The sequence below is a fragment of the Xiphophorus hellerii genome, chromosome 18, assembly GCF_003331165.1.
Source record: "Xiphophorus hellerii strain 12219 chromosome 18, Xiphophorus_hellerii-4.1, whole genome shotgun sequence".
Lineage (NCBI taxonomy): Eukaryota > Metazoa > Chordata > Actinopteri > Cyprinodontiformes > Poeciliidae > Xiphophorus > Xiphophorus hellerii.
Window position 1 is genome coordinate 2330661 of NC_045689.1, and position 27459 is coordinate 2358119.

At 40.2% G+C, this 27459-nt stretch overlaps 2 protein-coding genes across 3 annotated transcripts; one reads left to right on the top strand and one right to left on the bottom strand.

The window, feature by feature from the left end:
- The first annotated feature begins 1111 nt into the window (after nucleotides 1-1111).
- On the top strand, nucleotides 1112-13183 carry LOC116707522 (sodium/potassium-transporting ATPase subunit beta-3-like). Its single transcript, XM_032544901.1, has 7 exons — nucleotides 1112-1592; nucleotides 5922-6050; nucleotides 6401-6499; nucleotides 8565-8752; nucleotides 9700-9750; nucleotides 9862-9948; nucleotides 11038-13183. Exons 1-7 carry the CDS (start codon nucleotides 1265-1267, stop codon nucleotides 11203-11205), a joined length of 1050 nt encoding a protein of 349 aa, XP_032400792.1. The 5' UTR covers nucleotides 1112-1264; the 3' UTR covers nucleotides 11206-13183.
- A 1623-nt stretch (nucleotides 13184-14806) lies between these two features.
- On the bottom strand, nucleotides 14807-25870 carry LOC116707479 (uncharacterized). 2 transcript variants are annotated; one of them, XM_032544831.1, is made up of 10 exons: nucleotides 25389-25870; nucleotides 24136-24225; nucleotides 23862-23956; nucleotides 22781-22875; nucleotides 20050-20266; nucleotides 18766-18878; nucleotides 18404-18515; nucleotides 17415-17616; nucleotides 15836-16162; nucleotides 14807-15029 (listed from the first exon to the last, which is right to left on the bottom strand). In XM_032544831.1, exons 1-10 carry the CDS (start codon nucleotides 25487-25489, stop codon nucleotides 14891-14893), a joined length of 1491 nt encoding a protein of 496 aa, XP_032400722.1. In that variant the 5' UTR covers nucleotides 25490-25870; the 3' UTR covers nucleotides 14807-14890. The 2 variants fall into 2 exon arrangements, with proteins under 2 accessions (XP_032400722.1, XP_032400723.1); XM_032544832.1 differs by lacking the exon at nucleotides 24136-24225.
- Nucleotides 25871-27459: the final 1589 nt, after the last annotated feature.

A 27459-nucleotide genomic window follows, 5' to 3' on the forward strand; every position in this document is an offset into this window, starting at 1 on the left:
GATCAACATAAATGTACAATTTTATTCAACTGAAATTTAAAAAACAGCCAAATTAGAACTGAAATTTATCTGGAAAATTAAAGCTAAAGGCGCTAAACGTTTTCACAGACAGCTAAAATGCTAAAGTGCTAAAACAAAAAAAAGAGCTCCGCCATTAGCGCATTAACAGATTAGCAATAGTTTACACACTGCTGCCCAAAACAAACTTTTACTGTCCTGAATCGGATAAGTTGATTTATTTTATATAATAATTGAATGTTTTCTTTGTTTTGGGTTTAATGTGATCATGAGTCGCTCATTCACGGCTCGGTGTTGGACTTTAACTGGACTTTAACTGGACTTTAACTGGACTAGTTTGGGTTTAAGACAAACTCTCAGATTTTTGCTGCTAAAGAAAATAAATAAGGACTTCATAACAGACTGAACACAGAACCGCTCAGATGGTTCTGATCGGGTCCATTAAGGACAGGTGAACTGAGGTTCTGGTCGGGTTGGTTCTATCGGTACCGTGATGGATCAGCTGAGGATGGACTCCTTCACATCTCCTCCTTCTGCTTCCCTGCTGCCGTTTACCCCTGCTGGTCACGTGACTTCATACCTTTTGGTGAACGTGACATCAGAGTGACATCATTCCGATTTGACCCAATGAGTTTGACTTCCTGTAGTCACGTGACTGTCACCTCTGGTGTGATTATATAACTTCAGATACAGTTTAATGGGATTTTGCATCATTTAATCACACACTTGAAACAAACGAATTATATTATATTATATTATATTATATTATATTATATTATATTATATTATATTATATTATATTATATTATATTATATTATATTATATTATAATAAGAGAAGTGTGAGTAATCCTGAGGACCAGACTGTAAAAATGCCTCCTCACATAAAAGGTCACGTGATTTAATTGGTGTTTAATTCATAAATTAACTAACTAAGTAATTAATTTAGTTAATTAATCAAACTGAACGTTCTCCTCTCAGCTTCTCTCTGACTCCATCACTGAAGACCCTCAGGACTCCGTAATGCGCATGCGCCGCGTTCTGCAGCAGTCCGTGCGCTGCCGTGTGTGGGTGAGTCAGCGCGCATTCTTTTACGTGCGCGCGCGAGTGTGCGTGCGTGCGTGCGTGTGTGTGTGTGTGTGTGTGTGTGTGCTGGGCTCCAGAGCGAGCATCGCTGACAGACCCAACGGATCGCTGCAAGCGCAGATTAATTAGCCCGGTTCGGATCAGCCCGGCGCCGCAGCAGCATGTCGTCCGCCCCAGAAGCCCAGAACCAAGAACCGAACCAGGAGCCGCCGAAAGAGACGAACGCGGAGCAGAAACCGGAGGAGAAAGAGGCGCAGGGGGAGGAGAAGGATGCGGCGAAGGAGGAGGTGAAGGTGGAGGAGAAGGAGGAGAAAACGGAGGAGAAGAAGGAGGAGGAGGAGGAGGAGAAGAAGAAAGAGGAGGAAGAGGAGAAGGACAAGAAGAAAAAGAAGAAGGAGCAGAAAAAGGAGGAGAAGAAAGAATCATGGAAAGATTTCATCTACAACCCGCGGACCGGAGAGTTCCTGGGCCGAACCGCCAGCAGCTGGGGTAAGAAGCGGCCTGAGCCCCGCACCAGGCTCGGTTCTGATCGATTCAACCGAACCGAACAGAAGCTCGGCATGGTGTCTTCATTTATTATAGGTTCTGCTGCTGCTGCGGCCCGAACCGAACTGAGCCAATATCCGGACAATAAATAGTTAATGTTTAATTGTGTCAAATATGTGCAGATTATATTCACGGTACCGGTTTAATGGACCAGTCCAGATTAATGGACCAGTCCAGATGAATGATAAGCCAGATCAGATTAATAAACCAGATCAGATTAATAAACCAGTCCAGATTAGTACCAGTTCAGCTCATTAAACCGGTCCAGATTATGAAACCAGATCAGACTCCCAGTAAAACCAGTTCAGCTCTGGTGAAACTCAGTTTAAACTGAACAAAATAAACTAAAATAAAAGCTTTTCTGTATTTTTCTCTGTTTTCTTTCCTCATAACCTTTTTACCAAAAAATAATTATTTTACAATTTAATGAATGAATTCACAAACCTAAAGCTTTAATTTACTAACATTTTTTTGTTTCAATTAACAGTGTAATGTTTTGCCAGAGAAAATAAAAAAAGTGAACTTATTTTCCTGCAGTGAGTTTCATTTTGTTGCAGCTACTTCCTGTCGCCGTCCTCCATTAATGGAATTAAATTACAATAATAACACAAATACCCTCTTTATGAAGTTTTTGGTCCTAAAAATAATTTCCCTATAAATGAACGATCCGGAACATTTGTACGGGTCACAGAGAGTTCAGCAGCCGGAACCAATTTAGTGTCCGGCGTCTGGCTGACATGGTAAGGACGACCGCCAGGGGGCAGCAGTGAGTAAAGGTCAAAACACACCGGATGCAGTTTGGAATCCAATCTGACGGAAAATTGATTCAAATATGAACGCGGCAATTAGAAGGAGTTTAACGTCAAAAGAACTTCACAGCTCGCTAGCGGATTCCTGCGACTGCGTATCCGACAGGAAGGTCATGAGAGAAACAGGAAGTGAGACAAAGTAAAGCGCAGCCGCTCTGGGAGAAAATACAAACTAAAATCTTTGGCAAAAAAAAAGCATTTTAAGGCCTCGGAAGAAAATCATGAAAGAGTGAAAGGTTGATTTTGTTGGAGCAGTTTTGAGTTTTTGGTTCATATTCTCGCCTGTGAGTCCGTTGGTCTGTAGAATCAGAATCTGAATGTCTGGAAAACATCGGATCGGCGCATGAAGAGTTGGACGCAAACACTTTGTCTTTAAAGCTGCAGTAACTTTAATAAATAAAATGTTTTGTATACATTTGTTAAAACTGTCCCATGTTTTAACAAATTATGAGAATGATATTCTCTAAAAAGATCAATCTCCTCTCTGAGCTACCGAAGAAAAGCACTGCTACAAAAACAACCAATTGGAGCCAGGAGGAGGGGCTTAGCGCTGTCAATCAATCTTATGTACTACTGCTAAATGTGCAAATGGAGAAACAACTTAACATTACAGGAAAACGGTTTTTCTGTTGTCACCGGTTGCCATTCTAACCAGCCTTAGGTGGGGGGGCATGATTGACAGCACTAAGTCCCGCCTTCTGGATCTGATTGGTTGTTTCTAGTTAGCAGTGGGGGAAGGCAGAGAAGCTCAATTTTTTCACAAATAATCTGTCTCATAGCAAACTGTCATGACATGGTGAGAGTTTTAAACACATAAGAAAATGAATGTTTTATAAATGTTTGATGCTGCAGCTTTAAGGCGACAGCGTTATCAGGCAGTGACCAGAGTTTGGACAGGAAGTGAAGATCAGCCGACCCAGCAGATTCTAGTTTGACCCGTCAGGAGTCGTTACCAGGTCTGATGAACTTTGACCCGTTGTGGCTCTAACAAGGCTGGGAGGTACTGAACTTCAGATATCCAAGAACCAGTTCCGCCCCCTGGTGGCTGGTGTAGATATGAGCGCGGCATGTCTTTCCAAGGTCCTGAACTTCTTACTAATAAACCAAAATATTAAGTAAGAAAACTGGTGAGAAAAAACATATTTGCCTCCTTATAGGTATAGAGAAAAATAAGCCTAAAAATGAGCTGTTTAATATCCGACTAACTGGCCTTTAACAAGAGGTCTTTTGAGTTTGGGCCCCATCTGGTCTGGGTCAGCCACATTGGAGGTTTTCCAACATGATCCGCCTGTTTAAGACCAATAATTGATTGGTGTTCAATCATTTTGAAGATCAAACCTTTATCATTTAGAGCTAATCTTGAAACTGAATGATAATTTTGATTAACTGCACAGTCCTAACTCTCACCTGGACGGAGTTTGAACCTGTTCCTGCTTCCAATCAGCTCACCTGAAATAAATTTCAACCTTTTCTGGTTTTAAGCCAACAGAAATCCTTCCTCTATCATTATCAGTTTGTTCTGTCAGACTTCAGTGTTTGGTCCTCATCATCTGCTCTCTGCTGGAAACCACCAGATTTCTGGACTGTCTGTTTCAGCGGAAATGTTTAAAATTGGCCTCAGATTATTAGTTTTGCTTCATCTGCTGCCTCTGTTTGTTCGACGGCCCAGTTTACTATTCAAACCAACTGACACCACATTTGCAGGCTCAGTCAGTTAAACATTTATTGCATAACTGCTCCCTGAAGATGCATTAAGCTGGTATGTGCTGCTTCATGCATTATTCAAACAGACATGAATGCTGAGATATTTTACTAATGTGTCAGCAGTTAAATCTGCCATCAATCAAATCGATTCTCAATAAACCAGAGTTAAAAGTTGCTTTCAGCGGATAACGGCTGCAAAGAGACACTGAAACTGAATTCAGCTCATAACTGAACACATTTAACATTCTATAAAAACATTCAGTTATTTTCCTTTTTATTTCAAACATTTGAAATTAACTCTCTTCTTCATGGAAGGAAAACAAAAACGGAGTTGCGTCAGATTTTAGCGGTTGAAGGATTTCTCTTTGGTTTTTAGCTGAACCATTTCTTCCGCTAGCGCTTGGCTAGCACGTTTGTTTTGATTGTATTTACCCAGAATGCCCTGCGCTGCAGTCCACTTCCTGCTTTTGCGGCAGTCTCTGCTTAGCATTCAAACCGCCCCAGTTAACTTCGGCCGAACCCAGACTAAGGTTTGTAGGTAAGCCCGAGTTCGATTAGCATTCACACCTCACCAACCGAACCGGACTTTCCAGGCAGACGGACTGCAGTTGGATTAAAGCGGAGGAAACCGTGCCGGTGGGAGTGCAGCCTTCAGTTACATTAACAACAGAGCTATTGTTACCCATATGTGGGTTTTTTTTCATTGTAGTCTGAAAAAATTCAATTTGCACCATTTCCATTTGTGTTATTAAATCGGGTTCGTAGCCGATAGTTTTCAAATGTCTGCAGTCTGAACGTCGTGTCGCATTTTGTCTGACTTTTGCATCATTGACATGAAACATGCGTCATAATTCTGCAGCGGAAGAAGACAGACGGTAAATCTGCACATGAACAAAGTCTGAAAATGATATTAATAAAGTGATGAAAGAAGTCTGAGTCAGTGAACGCATCACTTACCGACCTCCTGGTCCAACTCCGTCCAGACAGAACCGGGTCAGAAGCTGCAGTCAATGCTTCACTGAAGACCTTTGCTGTTTGCTGGACTTTCTTTTTTTATCAGCTTCCTTCGTCTTGTTGTGATCTGGTGACGATATTCTCAGCTTGCATTGCTAAATAATTTTAAAGTCCATCCCTAGACGGCGACGTCCATTTTTACTGCCGTAAACAGAAGTCTGCTGTGTGACGTCTATGTTCTTCTTCTGCACTTTGTTGTGGTAATACAGAAATCTAATTGCTATTGCATTTAATTAGTAATACGAATGAAATCGGATATCAGCAAAAAATATAAATTGAGCATCAAGACCTGCTGTGTGTGTAGAGTTAGTTACCCAATGAGTTAATTTGGTGAAGGTCCAGCCACTAGATGGGAGCAGAAACAAAAACGGATTTTTGGAATGTGTTAAATATGCATAAACAGGCATTGATAGAAGAACCTCATTGGGTTTGTGATGATTTGAGGCAAACGGTGTTAAATGGAGGATGAGATAAATGGAAGGATAAAAATATTCAATTTATCCTGTTAAGTATCACAACATGAAAAAGGAGAACAAATCTTTTGGGAGGGATTTTTTGAGGAGTCGATTCTTTTCTCAATCAACTGATTGCTTGTGCTCCTTTAATGCTAAGTAAGTAAAATAAATAGTCTTTATTGTCATTGTACAGTGAACACAGGAGCAATGAAATTGGGGCTACTAACACTTTCACTTCCTGTTTGTTTCTGCAGATGTAAACAAAGAAATGTTTGATTTTTTTCCTCTAGGTCTCATTTTCCTCTTCTACCTCATCTTTTATGGCGTCCTGACGGGAATGTTCATCCTCACCATCTGGGTGATGCTGCAGACGCTGGATGACGCCGTTCCCCGGCACCAGGACCGTCTGGACTCTCCAGGTGACCCCACTGCCAGCTGCTGCATGATCCTGCAAGATGCTGCATAACGCTGCATGACGCTGCATGATGCTGCATGATGCTGCAGGATGGTGCATGACCCTGCATGATGCTGCATGATGCTGCATGACGCTGCATGATGCTGCATAACGCTGCATGATGCTGCATGACCCTGCATGACGCTGCACGACCCTGCATGATGCTACATGATGCTGCATAACGCTGCATGATGCTGCATGACGCTACAGGATGGTGCATGACCCTGCATGATGCTACATGATGCTGCATGACACTGCATGATGCTGCAGCTCTGTTCTCTCTGCCTCATCACTTCCTGCGTTGCTTCCTTTCAGGTCTGGTTTTTCGTCCTCATGCTGTTGAGATTTCCTACAATCGCTCGGATCCAGCTAAATTCAACCCGTACGTCCAGCAGCTGCACGACCTTCTGCAGCGTGAGTCAAACCCAGATATTCCATGTTTTAGAGCACATGTGTCAAACTCAGGGCACGGGGGCCAAATCCGACCCGCCAGAGCCTTTTTTTGTGGCCCTCTAGCCTCCGGAGCGGCACACATAAAGAGAATTTACAAGATAACAATTGTGTGCCTAATGGTTCAGTATTATGTGTCTTCCAGGCACATTGTACATTTTACAGTATGACCAGGTAACAATGTTACTTTTATGACTCAAAGACATTTTGCTTCCCAATTTAACACCTTGAAATTGGCCCCTGTCTCTTTAAGAACTCCCCCTCTTTCTGAAGCTCTGCCTTCATCCCAACACGGCTCCTCCACTAATCCGTTTTTACCAGCGTTGCTCTGAGCAGCAGCTCCTATAATGAGCTCAGCAGCTCCACCAGGTGTTTGCTAATTGCTCCTGGCTAGTCTGAAGGAGCTGAGTGGGGGAGAAGCAGCGCCTCGAAGGCGGGGCTAGGCCCACCCAGGCGTTTTCGACATCTGAATGGTTGTCATGGAGATTGAAGAATTTCTCAAACATGGATGAAAAAATGAAAGCAAGACTGCAGGTATATTTTTGATAATAACATTATAACATGACTGAAAGATTAAAAAGGAGATTCTACATAAAAATGCCCTTATGACACAGCCATAGTCGGATGTATCAGGGACGACAGAGAGGAGGAGTATCGCTGTCTGGTGAGGGACTTTGCTCTCTGGTGCCACACAAACCACCTGGAACTCAACACTGCTAAGACAAAGGAGCTGGTTATAGACTTTGGGAGGTCCAGACCAAAGCCAAGACCAGTCGCATTAGAGGGAACTGAGGTTGAGGTCGTGGACTCCTACAAATATCTTGGGCTGTGGCTGGACAGTAAACTGGATTGGTCAAAACACACTAGCCACCTGTATGGGAAAGTGCAGAGCAGGATGTACTTCCTGAGGAGACTGCGGTCCTTTAACATCTGCAGCAAACTGCTCTGGATGTTCTACCAGTCTGTGATTGCCAGTGTCCTCTTCTACATCGTGGTGTGCTGGGGAGGCAGCATATCCAAGAAGGACACGTCCAGACTGGACAAACTGACCAGGCGTGCCGGCTCTGTGGTCGGCATGAAGCTGGACTCTCTGGTGACGGTGGCAGAGGCGAGGACACTGAACAAACTGCTGGACATCATGAACGATAGCAGCCACCCTCTACACGTCGTCATCAGCAGCCAGAGGAGCCGGTTCAGTGACAGACTGCTGCTTCCCAAGTGCCGGACCAATAGATTTAAGAACTCTTTTGTCCCCCATGCCTTCAGACTGTACAATTCCTCATTGGGGGGGGAGGTGACACAGGACAGAGGGTGGAAGGAGTAGTGACCCCTTGTATTTTTCTCCATACTTATCAGGTCAAACCACATAGTGCAATACGATATCACTGGTCAATCTATCCGTCAAATTCTTATATTTTTTTTGTGTTGTATTTATATTTACTTATATTCTATATTCTATATTCTTATTCCTTGTTTCTTGCATAATTTAAGGTTCTTCTTGCATAATTTAAGGTTTTGGTTACTCACATTTAGTGTGTACCTTAGTATTTAATTTGTATTTTGTATTCTTTTGCACTTTTGCTTACTGTGTGTTAACTTTGTTTTTTGCCTGGGAGCTGCTGGTAACTTCAATTTCCTGAGGGAGTCTTCCCAAAGGATCAATAAAGTACAAGTCTAAGTCTAAGTCTAAGTCTTTTAAATATTATTTAATCAATCAAATCAAAGCATCGTTTAAACTAAAATGGTCACAAACATTGAGTTGAAGCGATGCTAACTCCTACCTGCAGGTGGCAGTATCTCTTACTTCTACACTGCTGCCTCAGCCTGACTTGATAATAAAGTATCAATAATATACTATAAAATAATATAGTATCTAAAGTTATACTATATGATCGATATGGTGAGGAACAAAAAGTGAATTTCACTGAGAACATTCATAATCTTGATGAAAATGAGTTTGGCCCCCTAGGATGTCGCTTTCTATTAGTGCTGATGCTTTCACAATAAAAGCCCCGTTTCCTGTTTGCAGAGTACAACGACAGCATCCAGGAGGGGAACGACTTGTGTCTGGTGGGCGAATACACGGACCAGGACGACCAGCCCAAGAAGAAGGTCTGCCAGTTCAAACGCAGCAATCTGCGCCAGTGCTCCGGTTTGCCGGACACCAGCTTCGGCTACGCCGAGGGGCAGCCCTGCGTCATCCTCAAGCTGAACCGGGTCAGTACAGAACCAGCATTAACTCAGGGTAGTTTAAATGTTGTGTTGTGGTGGGTTTCTGTGAGGAGCTTTAATTCACTCAGATCATTTCAAAACTCAGATTTTAACACGAAAATCAGCTTTTATTGCTGAGTCATCAAGATTAAAGCAAAGTCTATACCATCTTTTCTCAGCAGAGGGCGCTGTGGTTATTTGTTCAACTCGGTATTAGAGCCATTCTAAAAAAAAATAATTAATTACACGAGTAAAGTTTTAATAGGATAAACTTATAGTGTTAAAAAAATAAAGTCAAAATAAGAGACTGGAGTCATATTACGACTTTATTTATACATCATTATGACTTTATTCTAATATTAAAACAACTTTATGGTAGTATATTAATGACTTTATTCTCATACAATTTTATTCATTGTGACTTTATTTTACATTATTATGACTTTTGTCTCGTATCATTACAACTTTAATATGGTAATAATAGATTTATTTGTGTATTATTACATTATTTTCTTAATATTATGACTTTATTGTCATATTATTGTGATTTTATCCTTTTATTATTATGACTTCTTGCGACTTATTTTGAATTTATTTTCATACGACTATTCTTGTTTTATTGTGACTTTTTCACTGCAATATTATTTTCTTATTATTTCAACTGTATTCTTGTATTTTTATGACTTTATTCTTGTATTGTGACTTCATTTGTGTATTGATATGAATTTATTCTCATAATTAAATTGAATTGCTTTTTTTTCTGAGCTCCATCACATGCTTTAACGTTATTTTTTTCTCTTGGGATAAAGGGATTGTTCATGCAGGCTGAACTCCAGGAGTTTTTAAACATATTAGAAGAAACTCATCACTGTTTAGTTCATCATGGAGCTTTAGCTGTTAGAGTGTGAGATTTCTAATAAATAAAAAAGCAATAACTCCATTTGTGTCTGCAGGTCATCGGACTGAAACCCGAAGGAGATCCATACATCAACTGTACCGCCAAGGTAACGGCCTAACATCAATCCCATCATGCACCTGTGAAGGTTTTTGTGTGTAGATGTTTAGTATCTGCTGTGAATGAGCACAGAAACAGGATCAGTCTGTGTTTTCTGCAGAGAAACACCCCGCTGCAGATGATTTACTTCCCGCCTGAAGGTCGTCTGGATAAAATGTTTTTTCCGTATTACGGCAAAATCGCTCACGTGAGTAAAGGCTGTTTGCTTCTCACATGCACAGAGGAACTGAAAACGATCATAGAAATCCAAATTCATGACCTCATCACTCTAGATGATTTATTTTGCACAATTTTCCTGAAACTTTTCACAAAACAAATCTTGTCAATGGGTTCAAAAGTCTTTCTTGCAATACCCTGAAGTGGCCACATGATGGCGCCACTGTCAACTATAAAAGCTTTTCTGAGACAGTGAAAATATTTTATTATGTTGTTATAGTTTAATGAAATGATTTGCACTTTATAATGCACTATTTTGGTAAAAGTATTGAGTTACTTGCCTTCATGTGTACATGATCCATTTTTGATCAAAAAGATTTCATATGATGTTGGAAATCATTTCAGATCTACTCAGAAGGTTTCCATAAGGTTGTAGGGTGGGTTTTTAGGAATTTTCACTTTTCTTCCAGAAGGCTATTTGTGAGGTCGGACACTGATGTTGGACTAGACGGATTTGGGTCGTAGAAAACAATCATTTTGTATTACATACTGCTTTCAGTTGTTTGCTGGAAGTGAAAACGTTTGTTTCCATTGCAAGATGAGACCAATATAAAATCCTTTTTTTGATTAAAATATCACAACAACCACATATTAAAGAATATTGTATTAGATAAAGAAAATAATGATGTGATATTTTCTTGGGGGTGCTATGACTTCCAGGGAGAGCTACAGCGCCACCTAGCGCTGCCACTGCCACAAACTAAGAAGAGAAGAAAGAGTCCACATCAGCCGAGAGCCATCCAGAAGTTAGGAAGAAAAGGGATTAACTGGCTATAGTTGAACTTGAAAGAAAGTTTTGATTGTTTTTCAGGAGATAAAAGCTTTGCAGAAACTTTTGGACCTGCTAGTTGAAAACCCAACATCATCAGAAACAGATAGAAAAAGCTAGACTTGTTTTATTAGACAGATTTTTGCACCTTAAACCAAAAATAAACTTGATAAAATGTGTCATCCGTGTTTTGTTTAGCTGATTCTGTCCTCACATGTCAGATTGCTGGTGCTGCCGGATCGGTGTGATCCGAACCAGAACGTTTACCTCTGACTCCGCTTGTGTCTGCAGCCGGATTACGTCCAGCCGCTGGTGGCCGTCAAGCTGCTGCTAACTAAGGAGGACTACAGCGTGGAGCAGACGGTGGAATGTAAAGTGGAGGGATCCAACCTGCGCAACAGCGACGAGCGGGACAAGTATCTGGGTCGGGTCACTTTCCGGGTCACAGTGTTTCAGTAAACGCTTGGTGCAATTTTACACTGAAACACATTTTAAATTCAGGAAACTTTTAGCCCAGACCTGATCTACTCCTACAAGTCTGAATCAACTGGATCCAACAATCAAATCTGGACCGCTGAGGTTTAACGACACACTGCCAGAACCTCCGCAGCATCCTCGTGGTTCAGCCCAGTTTGACAGATAGCTCACCCGTTTCTGTTATGCGTAGCTTAAAGAAGAAGAGCTGCGGTGGATCCTGTTGAGGCGCTGGGAGCAGATCAGGTCTGATGTGGAAGCATGTGAGCCCAGAGCACATCAGTGTGTTGTTTTTAGACTTTTCTATGTTAGTGAGATCATTAAAGAGTAATCTGATTCCTATCGTGAGTCGCAGGGCAGCGCAGCAGAGTCTGCCTGAGAGAGCAAACATTTCGGTCCCTGTTTCATTAAAAGTCACATGGTCTAAAATCAAAGAATACTGCAATATTTTCCATAATTCTGACTGGGATGTTCTGGTTCTGCAACAGCTGAAACAGATCATTCATACATACAGTAGGAAAGTGCTACTTCTTAGCAAATTTCTTTAAAGTCTCAGAATGAACATTAATATTACTAATCCATAGAAATAACAATAATTGTGTTTCTAACCAGTGAATAAAAAACTTGGTTTAGAGTCAGGTGTGGAAAGCGAGTCACCTCGATTCAGGTTAGCAGGTCAGCAGAAACGGTGCTACAGGATGAACCGAGTCCTGAGTTATTGCAGCTGACGCTAACGCTGATTGCTAACGGACAGTGTCAGATCGTAATCCGGTTTTCTTGGAGTTGAGTTGTTTGAAATACAACCCAGTGCAGTTGGTAGTCTAAACCTGACCCTTATCTGACAAAATGAATTTAGAGGAAGCTAAGTGTGCTAAATATTTTCAAAGTTAGCAAAAGCAGTAAAGTGCTAAATAAACAATTTGCTCCCATATTAACATGTTAGCAGATTAATGGAAGTGATAAAAGGCTTCATCCAACCACTAACCACGAGTGACAGGAAAAGTTGTGTTCTTTGTGGAAAAATGTTGAAATTCTGCCAGTGTATGAAAACTTATGAGCTCAACTTTAACTTCAGCAGGAAGATAAACAAGAATCCTAACAAAAAGAAAAAAAATAGACTTTGGCAAGTAGGTTAGCTTAGCCTGGAGGAATCTGCTTGTTGGACCAGGGTTCAAATACCGGACGAGCCCCCAGTTACTGCCAGCTTAGCTCAGGTCATGAAGAAGGGAATCGGTACTGACACTAGGTGACACTAGTTAGTTTATGTTACAATGAAACTTCAGATGTTGTCACTTGTTTACATGTGCAGATTCCTGAAGATGGGAACAGAAAACTAGTGAATTAAATCAGTCATGAAGACAAAGAGCTAAGAGAGGCGACTCCAGAGCCAAACGATTTCCAGCCAGCTGTTGGATCACAGATGGGAAATAAATATCCCACTTCCAGGATCCTATTGGCCCATTCAGACTAATAGTGACACTATATTTATGAGTAATAGCTACCAAAAAGTATTTATTGACCAATTAAAAAGTGACTTCCACTGCGCTGCCCTTCCCCCATCCATGGAAAATTTAGCAAAAGAAAGATTTAAACCTAATACAGTTATTATTTTAGCAGATTTTATTATTTATCTATTTATTTCTCAGATGTGTGAGATCATATTCATCAAGTGTAATTTTTTTGTTCTGTTTATCAGCCTGTACAGTTTTTAAAATGTGAACTACGTGTGATTGTAATGAGTTTTTGTGTGACACCATGAAACACATCAGCAGAGTTGCAATTAGAGAAAAGCTGTTATGGCATCACTGCTGTTTAAATGTGCTGTGAAATCTTTTGTTTTCTTCACAATAACAGAGAAATCGCTACGAAAAACATAAAATGACCTACGATTATGTTGCTGAAAAATAAACTGAGTAAAATGATGAATCAACTCTGCTCTAAATAAATTATACATCTTCTAAAATGTGTTCCCTCGTTCTTTATCTTCCTTCACTACGGAGTCAACATGCTTCTAAGTTGTGCGATGATTTATTTGGACAGTAGAGCTACTTATTGTCCTGGGTTCCTGAGAATGAAAAGGGGGCGGAGCCTCACAGAGACACTAATCAGGTAAAAAACACTTCAGTTGTTTCGACTCCATTTTGATGGGATGGTGGAGAAGAAAGATGAACTGATTCAGGTGAGAGTTACTTCTTATTTTTTTCAGTCTTAAGCACTTTGGTACATATATTGATCTAAAACTGATCAGATACAACATCTTTTGGACCAATCAGAATGCAGATCAGCTTTAAGTCTCAATGTTTTGATTTGCTCTTTAGTTCAGGTCTTTGTCAGCTGGAGATCTGACTGACCAAGAAAATGTGGAAATCAAAACTTCAGAGAAATAAAACAGATTGATTCACGTTTCCCTGTTATAACAAACTGAATCTGGTCAAAACGACTTTTCACATTTCTGTGAGGATTAACTTAAAAAAGGAGACAGACAATAGGAAAGTTAAGAACATTTCTCCCAGCGGGATCCCTGGACAGACCCGTTTATCTTGATGTTTTAATTATGAGATCACTGCAGGTGAGAAAACACTGAGGTCAAAGGAATTTGTTTTGATCTCTGCTCTGAAACAGGTTATGGTTGACTGGATGTTTTTCTGGGTAAAACAAAACAAAGTTAAATGTTAAAATCATTAACGGATTCAGTACAAAACAAAGTCCAGGTGTGAAAGTGACGTTAATTTCTTGTCCTGCTATTGAACTTTTGCCATAAGGTGTCAGAAAATAAAATACAAATGTTGCTAAAAAAGAGAAATCACAAAATAAAAGCAGTAAGAGTTAACTGTAAATTTAAACAACACTTACAACAAATTCTTCTGCTTTCTTCTGTTGGTGTTGGAAAAGGAATAAAGTTCTTCTACCAAATGGAGTGAAAAGGGACGGATCAACGGCGGCTCCTTCAGACATCCAGGAGACTCAGAGCCACGATCAGCTCTCATCCCCGAAGCTCCGACATCTCCTATATTTAAACATTTTTCAGGGGTGGAGTTATTACTGTAAATATTACTGAACCAGATAATTACCAAAGAGTAGAAACAGGTAAAAAAAATCTGATTCAAGGTTCCAGCAAATTTACAGAAGGAGAATTTTTGAGCAAAATTAGAAAAACTTTGCAGTCAGAGTTGAATTAAAGAAAAGATTCACATTTGATTCCTCACAGAATGAATTATATCGATTCCATTCATTTTTTCATTCTGTTTTATTGTTGTGCATTTTCTGTCTTGAGTTTCTACTTTATCTCAACCTGCAGCAGGACAGTTGGATGCTTCTAACATTTTCCTCTCCAAGATTTTAATTTGTTGGATAATTTTACCCTAATTAAAGTTAAAATGTTCTGATCTGCGCTGGCGGCCAAACATGAATCATTTCTAAGTCATAAAGTCATTCCGTCCGTCTGACGTCTCCGTCTCAGCTTAGTGATCTTTATGTTTTTCTTCCTCAGATCGTCCTGCAACATGAACAGGAACAGACTGTAACCCACTGTTGGTTCATAAAAAGGCCCTTTTTCAGCTTTACCTTCAGTTAAAAGATGCAGAAGTGTTGCTGAAATAGTTTTAATTTACAGTAACATGTAGAGTCATAAACATATGGTCCATATGAATTGATTAAAAGTCCTTCCTGCTCAGCGTCTGGCTCCCTCAGGCAGGAGCCGCGTCTCCCTGAGGACGGCGCTGACGGCCGACGTCAGGCGGCCGCTGTAGCTCAGCAGCCTGCCGTCATAAATCAGCTGCTGGGCCTTCAGTCCAGTTTGTCCTCGGACTCTGCAGAAACACAGCAGGGAAACGTCCGGAAATGGGATCTGAGTCGCATTTTCTACGGTCAAACATACGGAGCAACGCAAAGAACAAAAAACAGAGAAAATATTCATGATTTTAAAATGCTATCATTGCTGTGTGTGATTTGCAATAAGCTATCGGAAATTAAATAGTTTAAATGTTTTTATGAAGATGTTTAACTCTTGTTTTATTGAGTCAGTTTGAACATTTCCAGTTTGAGTCGCTGAACAGCTTCGTAATGATGTAGTAAAATGACTGGTTAAGTTTAGTAGTTCTCCTCCAAAACCGCTTAACTTAACCAGAGTAACGAGGAAGGCTAAGGCCATCCTCTTCATCGCTCTACAGGCTGATTAAATGTAAGATAAAAAGTTACATTTATCCTCGTTAGTCTCATTAACCATTTGAGATCCAGCTTAAACAAACTGTTGGTAATTAAATGTTCCGTACGCTGATTGGATGTTGTGGTGTATTTTCTATAGATGTTTTCTAGATGTTATTTATCTTCAAAGCAAATTGCTCCTTGGGGGACAATCAAGTTTATCTGACCTGAACTGAAAAGTTGCATAAAATCATCAGAATCACAAATTCTTTGGGACGATTTCAGGACAAATTCAACCAAACCAACATTGGGGTGGATTTGGTTGATGTCCAGGGAGAGAAGGAACGAAATGTTCCTGCATTTGGATTAAATCTTTTCAGTTGTTTAAGGTTGAACAGTTCTGCAGTTTGCAGCTGTAACTTGAATCTTTAGATGTTTTGTTCCGTCAGGTCGATTTGCAGCGTTTGCTTACTTGGTGTGGTACATCCGGGCGACCGTCCTGTCCACCCAGGCGCAGCTCTTCTGCGAGCGCAGCACTCCGTGGACGGTGACGACGAACACGGACCGAGGGTTGGTGATGGTCTTGAAGTTGTTGAAGGCACGTTTGGGTTTGACAGGTTCGCTGTACAGGTGAGTCAAGACGTTCGCCCCGGATACGTTACGCCAGAGGCCCCGCGCAGGCAGGACGTTCGGCGGCGGAGGAGGCAGCGTGAATTCGGTGGGGAACCAGTTGTTCTTGAAGTAAAAGCACCGGTCAGCGCCGTGTCTTTTCTCCAGAAGCGGCAGCAGCTCCGACCAGCTGCAGGAAGCAGGTCCGAATCAGTAAAACACTTTCAAAAGGCGGAACAGGAGAGAAAACACTAAGGTGGCTATCGCATCATAAAAGACCAAAACTTGACTCAACTCAAAGATCTGCTACGTTTCATCAGAAGCTACGAAACCGGTTCATTGATCCAGTTGCATGGTGAAAATTGTTCGGAGCTGTTGTGTGATTGGTCAGAAGTTTGTAGACGTGTTTAATGGAGAAATGTTGAGCACCGATTAGTTTGCTTCCTCTGTTTGGTTGCATGGGTGAATTTGAGGTGTGTTAGTTAGCATTTTACCCCGGCATCGTTCTGCTCGCTTTAATCCGACTCCAGTCCGTTTGCCTGGAAAGTCCGGTTCAGTTGGTAAGGTGTGAATGCTAATCAAACTTTGATCCTACAAACCTCGGTCTGGGTTCGGTTGAAGTGAACTCCGGTTCAGTTAGAATGCGTATGTGAACGCCAAGCGGACCAAAGACCGCTCCAAAAGCAGGAAGTGGACTACAGCGCAGGGCATTCTGGGTAAATACAACCAAAACAAACCTGTTAGCTTAGCGCTATCAGGAAAAACAACCCATAATATCTTCTTCTTCTTCTATGGTGTTTACTGGCAGTTTTCAGGCTTGGTGTTCGGCCATCAACTGGACAAAGGTGTTATCCAGACATTCAATTTATCTTTAAAACCCTAAAATAACTATATTATATACATACACACACTCTCACCTAATTTTGTGTCTTTTAAAAATGTAATAAGTGCTTAAATTATATCTTGTGATTTATGTTTCCCTAATAAATTAGTCCCAGTGATTTAATTGAATATTACCCTTTCCATTTCTTTCCCATGTCTTATTCCTAATATCTGACACCACTGCATTTTAGTGAAGAAAGAAGTTGTGCTCAATGTCTTCTTCAGAGGTTTTCATGTCGTTTCCTTCAGTGGTTCTTGGTGTGGCGCCCCCACAGGTGAGGAGGGGAACATGATGTGCTTGAACATATTTCTTTGCCCACGCTGGGAGATCAAACACCTTCAACTTCCTTTGAGCAACATAATCACCATCATTGGCTGTTTGAAAAAGTATTTGTAAAAAGAGTGAAAAAGAATCATGAAACCTTTTTCTGCCACTTCAAAATCATGAAAAACTTTTTGCTGATCTTGCAGGTGAAGAGCAAGTTAAATACAGCGAAGTAAATTGTTGCAATTACATTTTTAAAGGTTAATGTCACTTGGAACGGGTCAGCTGTCAGTACCTGTCGACCGTCTGCGGCAGGATGAGCTCGTCCGGGTCGTGCAGCGCCACGTATTTGGACCGGTACATGGATCTGTACAGGCAGTCGTTGAGCGCCGGGATCTGACCGAAGTAGTGGATGTCACCAGGATCCTGATCGGGTTTAGCACGACGAGAAACCTTCAGATACTCCGACAGAGACCAAGGAACCACCTCCACTAAACCTGGAGACGGACGGCTGCTTTTAGTTTACACTCAAAAAAAATCTTTTATACTTTTTTATTTAACCCAAACAAGCAGAATATTTCTGCATTGTTGAACTTCAATGTTGTGTATTTGAAAATAACTTATCAACGTTGTGATGAAAGAGTAAAAAAACCAAAAAAAACATTTTCCCTCAAATGTCTGGATAAATATTTCCATTGTAATAAAAGTAATCTTCAGTTTAAAGCTACTTTTTAACATGATCCAAACCAATAAACAATAAGTTCATCTCAGTGTTCGTGAGTCTGATGTCTCCATTTACACACAATTTAAAAGTTTATCCATTTTTTTAGACTTCTGCTAAATTATTCATCGAGATAAAATAAAAACAACTATGTTGATCAGCTGGGCTGCAAAAAGCCAACACTTTGCATCTGGACTGATTTCAGAAGAAAAGCTTTGAATTTACGTTTGATTTGCTTCAGTTTTTCTCTTTCAGCCTTATAGTCACTATAGTTGGTTTTTAAATGTTCTTTATCAAAGGATTTGCAGGATGTCCATGTTGCATCTTCTCTCACAGGAAAGAACATATTAAAAACTAAAATTTAATTCATTTTAAACTATTTTAAAAACATAATATTAAGTATAACTGACAATAAGTTTCCCCTCCACTAACGGTTTTGAAGGCGTTTTATTTTTCTTCTGTTCTTTTTTAACTCATGCATCGTTTTCACATATTAAATGTTAAGGTGCTGTGCTATGCTAACCATGTTTATGAAGACAGAGATGTGAGTCAGCCTGCTGGACCTTTGTCGGTGTAGTAGTCCAGAACGCGCTGCGTCTCGACGCTGCAGTTCGTCTTGTAGATGACGATTCTGTTCACGCCCAGTAACTGCAGCATCTCCACCGTCTGTACCAGCTGCAGCACAATTTACACTTTAAAAATCACCCTGAAGTTACAGCAGAGTCAGTTTCCAAAGCAGTGATGCAGAAAATTATCTTTGGTTTGGAATTAGCCTCATTTCATGGTTTGATTTGAACATTTCTGAGGCTGTTGGTCACCTTAAAATGTGTTTCGATGCACTTTGAACTGCCTTGTTGTTAAAATGTGCTAAAAACAAATGACCTTGATTGATTGATTGATTGATTGATTGATTGATTGATGTTACCTGCAGGATGTTGGTGTAGTTGTACATGGTGGAGAAACAGCTGGTGAAGTTGTACGGAAAGACATTCAGCTCTTTTTGATTCTGAACCTCCAAAAACTCAAGGTCAGCTTTATCTAACCCACAAAAAGAGAGAAGACGATTTTCCTCAAAAATAACCAAGATGGCCGCCACCCTTTCTCCATCCCTTTAGGTGTGCCTCAGGGCTGAATCCAAGGAACTCTTCTCTTCATCAGCTACCTTCTTTCTCTTGACAATGTTTCAATATCCAACGTTTCGCAGACAACACTCAGCTCTACGTCGCTACGGCTACGTTCACACAGCAGGCGAATACCAACTAAATAAATTTTTATTTTGCACGTATACGACCTAAATTCTGATCTTTTTAATTGTGCCACTTCCCTGTGTTGAACTAAATCGGATATATTTCTGGTAGTTTTCAAAGTGTTTGCAGTCTGAACAGTCATGTCGCATTTTATCAGAGCTCTGCGTCATTCATATGAGAAGCGAGTCGTAATTCAGCACCAGATGAAACCAAACGCGGTAAATCCAAACGTAAACAATGGCTGAAAATTATAATTATTACTCTGAGTCAGTGAACGCATCACATCACAATCCAAACACACTTCTCTACAGACGCTGCAGTCAAAGCCTGTTGCTATTAGTTACGCTCTCACTTATCAACTTCCTTCGTTTTATTTGGACCCGGTAACGATGCCGTCGGCTCTCAATGCTGAACACATTTAAAATGGATCCAAAGACAGAAATTATGACTTCCATAAACAGAACAGAATCCATAAACTAATTACATTTATGAGTAACTTTTTTACTTTTAGGAGTATTTTTACTCCTCTGTCCTTTTTACTTTTACTTGAGTAATTTTATTATAAAGTATTTCTACTCTTGAGTAAAATTTCTGTATTTTCTTCCACTGAAAGAAAAACAAACAAGTTTTAAACAGAAAGTCACCAAACAGACACACAAGTTAAAGTTTCTTCAGTTTTTTATTGAAAGAAACTGATTTTGAAAAAAAATTACTTTGTCTGATTTTGTTATTTTTTGTGACTTCTACGAATTATTGTCATTTTAGTCCTGAAAATGTAATGATGTAATTTTGAAGTGATTATTATTTGATCAAAATTTAAGAAATAATCGGATTGAGCATAAAGACCTGCTGTGTGAACGTAGCCCAACAACCGGCCCTCTCCACCTGGTTACCTGAAATAAAATCCCGGTCTGCATGTTTGCACCTGCGTTACCATAGCAACCCGTGCAGGGCCGCAGTACCTCGGTTCCTGGCGGCTGCCGAGGTGACGGCTACGTGGGTCGGCGCCTGGCAGGCCGGCGGCAGCGGGCAGGAAACATCGGCCGTCCCGTACGGAAAGCCGAAGTGATCCCAGTGGATGTCGACGGAGGCTCTGGACACGTGGCGCTGCTCGCTGCAGAGCAGGCGGCACTGAAGGGACACTTTCTCTTGACGAAACATTATGGCAACAACAAGAACCTGTCAACATAATAAATTAGATTAAACCATCTAAAGCGTCTTCCATGAAACTCTATTCGCTTCAGCTCAAAGAGAAACATCTCAGAAAACTGAATCAGATGTTCAAGGCTGCAAACCTTTTTAAATATCATCCCACTGCTTGGATTCAAATGAACAGAAAAACAAACATTTGAACAAGAATAAACTGTTCAGATTGTGGGTTGATTTGGTGTTTATTTCAATCTGGTTTCATTCTCATTTGGTTTTTTATTTTGATGACATCAGCCTCGTTTCTAGTTTACTTTAATTCTTTCTTAGTGATTCTAGTTTATTACGTTTATTTCTTCTGTCTAGTTATTCTTAATTACTCTAGTTTGTTAAGTTTTCTATGTTTAGTTTTGTTTTACTGTTAGAATCTCCCTCGCCCCTGTGCCTCTCTCTCTCTCTCTCTCTCTCTCCTGTAATCAGTCAGCCAATCAGCTCAGGTCCTTTGCTCCACATTCACTCTCCCAGTACTTACACACCTTTAAATCCTGTTACTTCCCTGTTTTTCCTGGTTCCTGTGATTTTTTTGTTCTCCTCTGGCTCCCTGTGCTCCCGTGTTTTCTTTGTCTTTATTTTTCCATTAAATCTTCATCATGTGCTGAACGCCTCTGCTGCTCTGCATTCGGTTCCTCTTTTACATTCTGGATCTCCAGAACCAGAGCAAACATGGAGAAGCAGCTTTCAGCTTCTATGCACCACAAATCTGGATCAAACTTCCAGAAAACTGCCAAACGGCCGAAACACTGAGTTTCTTCAAATCACGGCTGAAAACCTGTTTAGAGCTCCAGTTCATAACTCTATTTGCTCTGATTAATGATGACAACAATGGACCTGGATAAATGTAACGTCTTACTGGTTTCTATGGTTTTATGATCTAAACTTTGAACTTCCTTGTTGCTGAAATGTGCTACACAAGTGAAGCTGATTAAACATTAACTTTGGTGTTTGGTTTGTGTGTACAGTTAAACTGGGTGCAGTGGCTTTCTTCAACTTTGCTTGTAATGCCTCTTATGTTTGTGTCGTAAACGTTGCTTTAAATTTTATTTTTTTTAGTGCGAGAGTCACTGACGGAATATTACGGAAAATGTTGATCAAAGACAAAAAAGTGGCCAAAAAGACCAAAAATTTCTGGACCAAATTCAAATATTTACAAGAAAAAAGTATCGTCTGACGTCAAAAAGTGGCAAATTTACAAAAATTTCCTTCCCTGCCCTCAAGATTATAAAACATAAATTTACAATGTTAGAATAAAGCTATGCTCTGACACCATGTTTCCTAACCACAGGCTCTCTGCTCTGCATGTTTTAGCCTGCTTCAGAGGAAAGCCTGTTCATCAGTCATCAGGTGAACTCAGGTCTGCTGAAGCAGAGAAACGTGTAAAACATGCAGCGAACCTCGAGAGCCGGGCTGAGGAACCACGAGCTGACGGTTTCATTTACAGGAGAAAAAATCAAAGATTTCATCTCAGGTTAAGGTGGTAAATTAAAAAGATTTGAATCTGGATATTTTACAATATGAAAGTGGAAGTCCAGAGTTTTTTCCGGTAGCAGAACAATATCTCCCAAATCCCATGTGAGGCGTTAAAGCTGCAGTTTGCAACTTTTATGAAAAATATATTTTCTATGTATTTGTTAAAACTCACCATGTTGTTACAGATAATCTGTGAAAAGATTAATCTCCTCCCTGAGCTACTACTCCTGTCTGAAAAATGCACCAAAATCAACCAATTAGAGCTAGGGGGAGGGGCTTAGCGCTGTCAATCATCCTCATGTATGTGCTGCTACATATGCCAACGGTGGAGAAACAACTTTCAGTTACAGGAAAACTGTTTGTTCACTTTCTTTTAGAGGGAAGGAGGGAGAAGGACGAGCAGCACCGCACAACATTGTGATTGACAACACTAAGACCCGCCTCCTGGCTCTGGCAGACTGATTTTTTTCACTGATTATCTGTTATCTCATAAACAGTAACGACATGGTGACAGTTTCAACAGAAATAAAAAAAAAAAAAATCATAAAATTCCATCCTGCAGCTTTAATGCGATTCTGCAGCCGGGACAAATGGTTCTGATCCAGAGAAACAAACCCAGAAAAATATTCACATGTGAATCTCCTAAATTTACCAGCTCAGTCTTAGAGGACGCGTCACCGTCTGTCACAAATTTCCGGCTATTTTATTAAATGTTTGTTTTCTATATCTGCAAAATTAATCTTGAAAATTCCAAGTTTGTTTTTTGTGCCCACATTTTTCCAGTGTGGGAACAAACCAGTTTTCCTCCACGCCTCTGAACTCAGCCGACAACTAATCAGCACATTTCAATCAACAACTTTAAATGCCACTTTGGCAGCAACTTTCCCACATCGAAGGAAGTGAAACTTTCCGGAGCGCAGAAAGATGCCTGGTGATGCAGCTCTGATGGGAACAGGCGGCTTCCTTCCCAGGACGCATGTTTTCATGTTGCATCACAGCTTCCAGTGAATTTTTTCTTACCTTCTTGGGTTTGGTTCGATGCTCCAGAAAAGCAGACACCAGCAGCGCTTTGGAGCCACCGACTCCTATCAGATGGGCTGACTGTCCTTTGAGAACTGGAAGAGGAAAAACATTAAAACATGCTAATCAGGAAGAAGCTAAATGGAAACGTTCAGGTTAGTGGATAATAAAACAGAATCAGTGGAAGGTGTTGTCATGGGGAGCAGCGATTGGTGTTGGTTCATTCACACCCGTCCCGTTTAAAACGCTTTAATCCAACTCCAGTCCAATTTCCAGAAGGTCCAGTTCGGTTGGTGAGGTGTGAATGCTAAGCTAACTCTGGTCCGCCTACAAACCTCGTTCTTGGTTCGGTTTAAATGTGAACGCCAAGAGGACCGGAAACTGCTCCAAAAGCAGGAAGTGGGCTACAGTGCAGGGCATTCTGGGTAAATACAACCAAAACAAACATGGTAGCCTAGCAACAGTGGGAGAAATGGCTCGTGGTTTTTAGCCAAAGACAAAAGAGAAATCCTCCAACCGCTAAAATCCGACGCCTCCATTTTTGTTTCCATTTTGTGAAGAAAGAAGCTCTGCTTTTTCTTCTGAGGTTTTCATGTCCTTTCCCTTAGTTTTTCTTGGCGCAGCGCCCCCACAGGCGAGGAGGGGAACAGGTTGTTCGAAGGCAGAGGTCTCCAGAGGGCCACAGAAATTTAAAGGTTTCCAAACAAACTTTTGGTGACTATTTTTTATTTGATCTGCAAAATGATAAACTAAAAATTCTATATTTTAATAAAATTAATAAAAGTGTCTGATTTTTGTAGAAAACTGATGTGCAGATCATAGTTTCTAAAATTTGAGGGTAGATTATTTCCTCATTTAAAACGATTTGGTTTTGAAGCAAAATAAAGGTCAATGTTTGTTGTTGTAGTTCCCTACAAAAATATGATAAAGTAAATAATATGATAAACTTTAGTAAATGGGAATCTAATTTTTTTTGTACATAATATTTTTTATTCCCCTAAAACATGAAAAATCTGCATCTGTTCTTGATTTTCTCTGTTCTATAATTGATTATTGCTGCAGATAAAAGCCGGGGTGGGACCTGTAGTTCCTGCGGTTTGGTTCTGGACCACGGCCGACCCGACCGGCTGCTGCAAGGTGTACGTCAGAACCTGGAGCGGCAACATCCTGTCTGACCTGCAGAGCAACAAAAACAAATAATTTAATATTCCACCTTTCTGTGATCAGCCTGAAACGGACACAGCCAGTGAAGATAAATAATTCATGCATAACGATCATTCAGACACAAAGTAGCATAAATAAGTTATTTTCTCATTGTTCCTTAAAATTCATGACATTAAGTGGATTAAACAAACCTGAGCAACTGATTAAATGTTTCCTCTGTTTTTCTAAACATCAGCAATTCTGGCTGCCCGTTAATCTGGGAAGGACATAAGTCAATCATTCTGCAGAGAAAATGATTATTAACCATTAACATTAACCATTAACATTAACCATTAACATTAACCATTAACATTTTTCATTTTGCTTCATTTTTTCCCTCTAAAATGAAGCAAAAACTCGTTGGAGGTGAGAAACGGCCGAGTCTCCGGTTCTCCAGCTGTACTGGCAGGAGTCGGCTGGATATTTAATGTCATTTTACTCAACGTATCGTGGAGGAGATTTATACAAAATGAACTTTGAAAACAAAATTTCACTAATTTAATGATAGGAGCTAAAAAAAAGTGATTATAAGGAGACAGGAAAACCAGGATCCTCCAGAAAATGGAGTGGATTGAAATTACTGAAGAAATTTATATAGAGGAGAGAGATTAGTTTGTAATTAATTTACATATGGATGGATTTACTAGGAATTTGAAGAAACTGTGGCAGTATTTGGCTTTGAAAGCAGGTATAATATTGGCTTAACAGGAATAAAGTAAGATTATTTCATATTTTCCTTTTGTTTCCTGCGACGTTGTCGCTTTAAATTTTTGTTTTATTTTCATCCTTCCCAATCACATTCCTGAGAGATGGATTTTTATCAGATGGTTTGTTTTATTTTCACTCTTTCAATATATAATGTAAAAAAACAAAAAAAGAAAATCAAGTCGTGTTAGTCTCCAAATTCACTCAAAACACAGGATTTGTTTACTCATATCGCCAAAATAAAAATCATAATTCTTCTGGGATTAAAGTCAGAATTAGGAGATGAAAATAAACTTCTTTTTTTTCTGTGGTCCAAATCACAAATCAACAAAATGCAACATCATCTGTTCCTAAACAGCCACTAATTCATTTCTGACATTTTATGTCAATTTCATTTCATGATTTTTGTTTGTATCTGAGTTTTTCTGCTGCAGCAGTGACCATGCAGGTGATCCAAACAGCAGAACTGCAGCAAACCTCTAACAGAATGAGAAGTAGTGACCATAGAGATGATGCCAACCAACAAAACTGCAGCAGATCTAAAACAGAAAGCTTGATATTTTTCATCTTGTAGATTTTGCAGTGACTGAATCACTGATAGGAATAAAATGGAGCTTCCTGTGTTTTTTCTTACATTCCCGTCCCTTTAGCTGAACCTGATTTTTGTCTGTACGCCTCGTCGCTCCAGAGCTTCACCCACCTGAAGGTCTGGAGCAGCAGAGCGACACCCAGGATGAAGACGAGGCTGCAGGTCACCAACCTCAGCTTCTTCAGCGCCGGTGGCTGCAGAACGAGGCTCATGGTGGAAATAATCCGCTCAGCTCTGATCCCAGGTAGGAACTATCAGAACTTCGACTCATTAAGGCGTGGAGTCCAGATCAGCTTTCAGATCTGAACTTTTCACCTGAAGCAGAGCAGGTGAGGAAACTCACCTCGCCTTACCTGCTCAGTTAATTATTAGCAGTTATGCTAAATATCGCTTCTAATGCCTCAGTTCCACCTAATAGGTTTTTTATGGGGACATTTAACTGCCAAAATTATTTGAATGTTTCATTTTTTTTCCCTTTTCTGCTTTTCCTTGTTATATTTGTTTAATGTAAATGTGGTGGTGATTGTTTGTCAAACCAAACGTCGTATAAAGGTTCAACCTAAAGGCACGGCTGCACTGACCTGATGCTTCATACGCATTTTTTTGGCTGAAATTTACTCTTTTTTTCTATCTACAACGGTAGAGATGACTCCAATAAAGATCTATTTAAAATAAAAACAATTAATCTGCACTTTCCAGAAATTTAAACAATATTTTGTTGTTTGATCAACAAAGACACATCAGAAACAACCTGAAAGGAAACTATAGAGGATCAATTCCAGAAATCCTAGAAAATTTAAGTTTAGCAGAATTTTAGTTTTTCAGGAAATCAGAAACTTTAAATATTCTGTTTGCCCCAACAAACTCCCCCAAGACTCTAAAATAAATATTTTATTGTCCATTTATATGACAAAATAAAACAGAACCACAGATGACCGTCGGATTACTTTGGGTAGAAACATTTTTAACTAAACTGTTGCTGGATACAAACCTTAATGTGACGCATCGTAAACTGCTGTGTCCTAATCAGGGCCGGTCCAAGCCTTTCTGGGGCCCTGAGCATATTTTCATTTGGGGCCCCAATACCAATATGTCAACACCAGATGCTTTATCACCCCTAAGCTGCACTAACTGTGTAACAGCGTCTGGCTTCTATCATTTGTAATTAGCCAACAACGTACCGACGTTATTATGGCTGCTGATTTTAACTTTACTGATGAAGAAAACAAAAAAAAAAATAGGATTTTGAAAAGCAGACAGATGTTTAAGTGTGTCACATTATTTTAACTATTTGAAAGAAATATCTGATAAACACTAAATTTACAGTGTAACAAGTTAAGAAGTTTAATATCTTATATTTCTCCAACAGTGGCAAAGCTAACAGCAAGAAGAGATGAAAATATGTACCAACTGTAGAAATAATATATAATAATAATAATAATAATATATATGACATATAAATTGTTTTACCATTTTTAAATAGCATTTAGTATGTATTTTTCAATCATTTTTGTCATGTTAGCTTTTGCTCTTGGGGGCCCCCTGGTGGTCTGGAGGCCCTAAGCAGGCGCTTAACTCGCAATGCCTTGGGCCGGCCCTGGCTGTAGTACTGTCTGCAGTGACAGGGCTGCCCAGTCCAGCAGCAGAGATCACCAGTGAGCGGTGAAGCTTTGGGCTGGAAGCTTCTTTGCTTCGTTTCCACCCACCTGAAGACGAGGAGCAGCAGAATGAGGCAGAGGACGATGAAGGTCACGCTGGGCGGCGGCCTCCTCAGCGGCAGCGGGTCCAGAACTCCAGTCATGGCGGTTCCACAACTGATCCCAGCTCACACAGACTCCTGCTGCCTTCTGGTTCTGGGTGCCGGTGGTTTGGGCTGCTGGTTCCCAGTGGGCGTGGCTGGATCGTCAACACATTGGGATCACCTGGTTCCAGTGTTCCCAGTAACAAAAACTCGCTGGACTCTGGGTCAGACAGGGAAGCAGCTGGTTGTTTGCTAATTATTTGCTGCTGTTGTTGAACAAACCCAATCAGCTCCTTACACTGTAAAAACATAAAATCTTACCAGGATTTTTATCTAGTTAAATATTGTAGTTCAGCTAAAATGAGACAAAACTAACAAGTAATTTTTCAGCAACATATAGGGACTTGTTTTAATTCAACAATCCTTGAATATTGATAAAAA

What these genes read in the sequence shown, in the direction of transcription:
- LOC116707479 (XM_032544831.1), bottom strand. Translation starts at nt 25,489, where the DNA reads ATGAGCCTCGTTCTGCAGCCACCGGCGCTGAAGAAGCTGAGGTTGGTG. An exon ending in ACATTTAATCAGTTGCTCAG is followed by an intron (nt 23,957 to 24,135) that starts GTTTGTTTAATC and finishes GTTGCTCTGCAG; the next exon opens with GTCAGACAGGATGTTGCCGC. An exon ending in GGCAGCCGCCAGGAACCGAG is followed by an intron (nt 18,879 to 20,049) that starts GTACTGCGGCCC and finishes TTTGTGGGTTAG; the next exon opens with ATAAAGCTGACCTTGAGTTT.
- LOC116707522 (XM_032544901.1), top strand. Translation starts at nt 1,265, where the DNA reads ATGTCGTCCGCCCCAGAAGCCCAGAACCAAGAACCGAACCAGGAGCCG. An exon ending in CCGAACCGCCAGCAGCTGGG is followed by an intron (nt 1,593 to 5,921) that starts GTAAGAAGCGGC and finishes TTTTTCCTCTAG; the next exon opens with GTCTCATTTTCCTCTTCTAC. An exon ending in ATTACGGCAAAATCGCTCAC is followed by an intron (nt 9,949 to 11,037) that starts GTGAGTAAAGGC and finishes TTGTGTCTGCAG; the next exon opens with CCGGATTACGTCCAGCCGCT.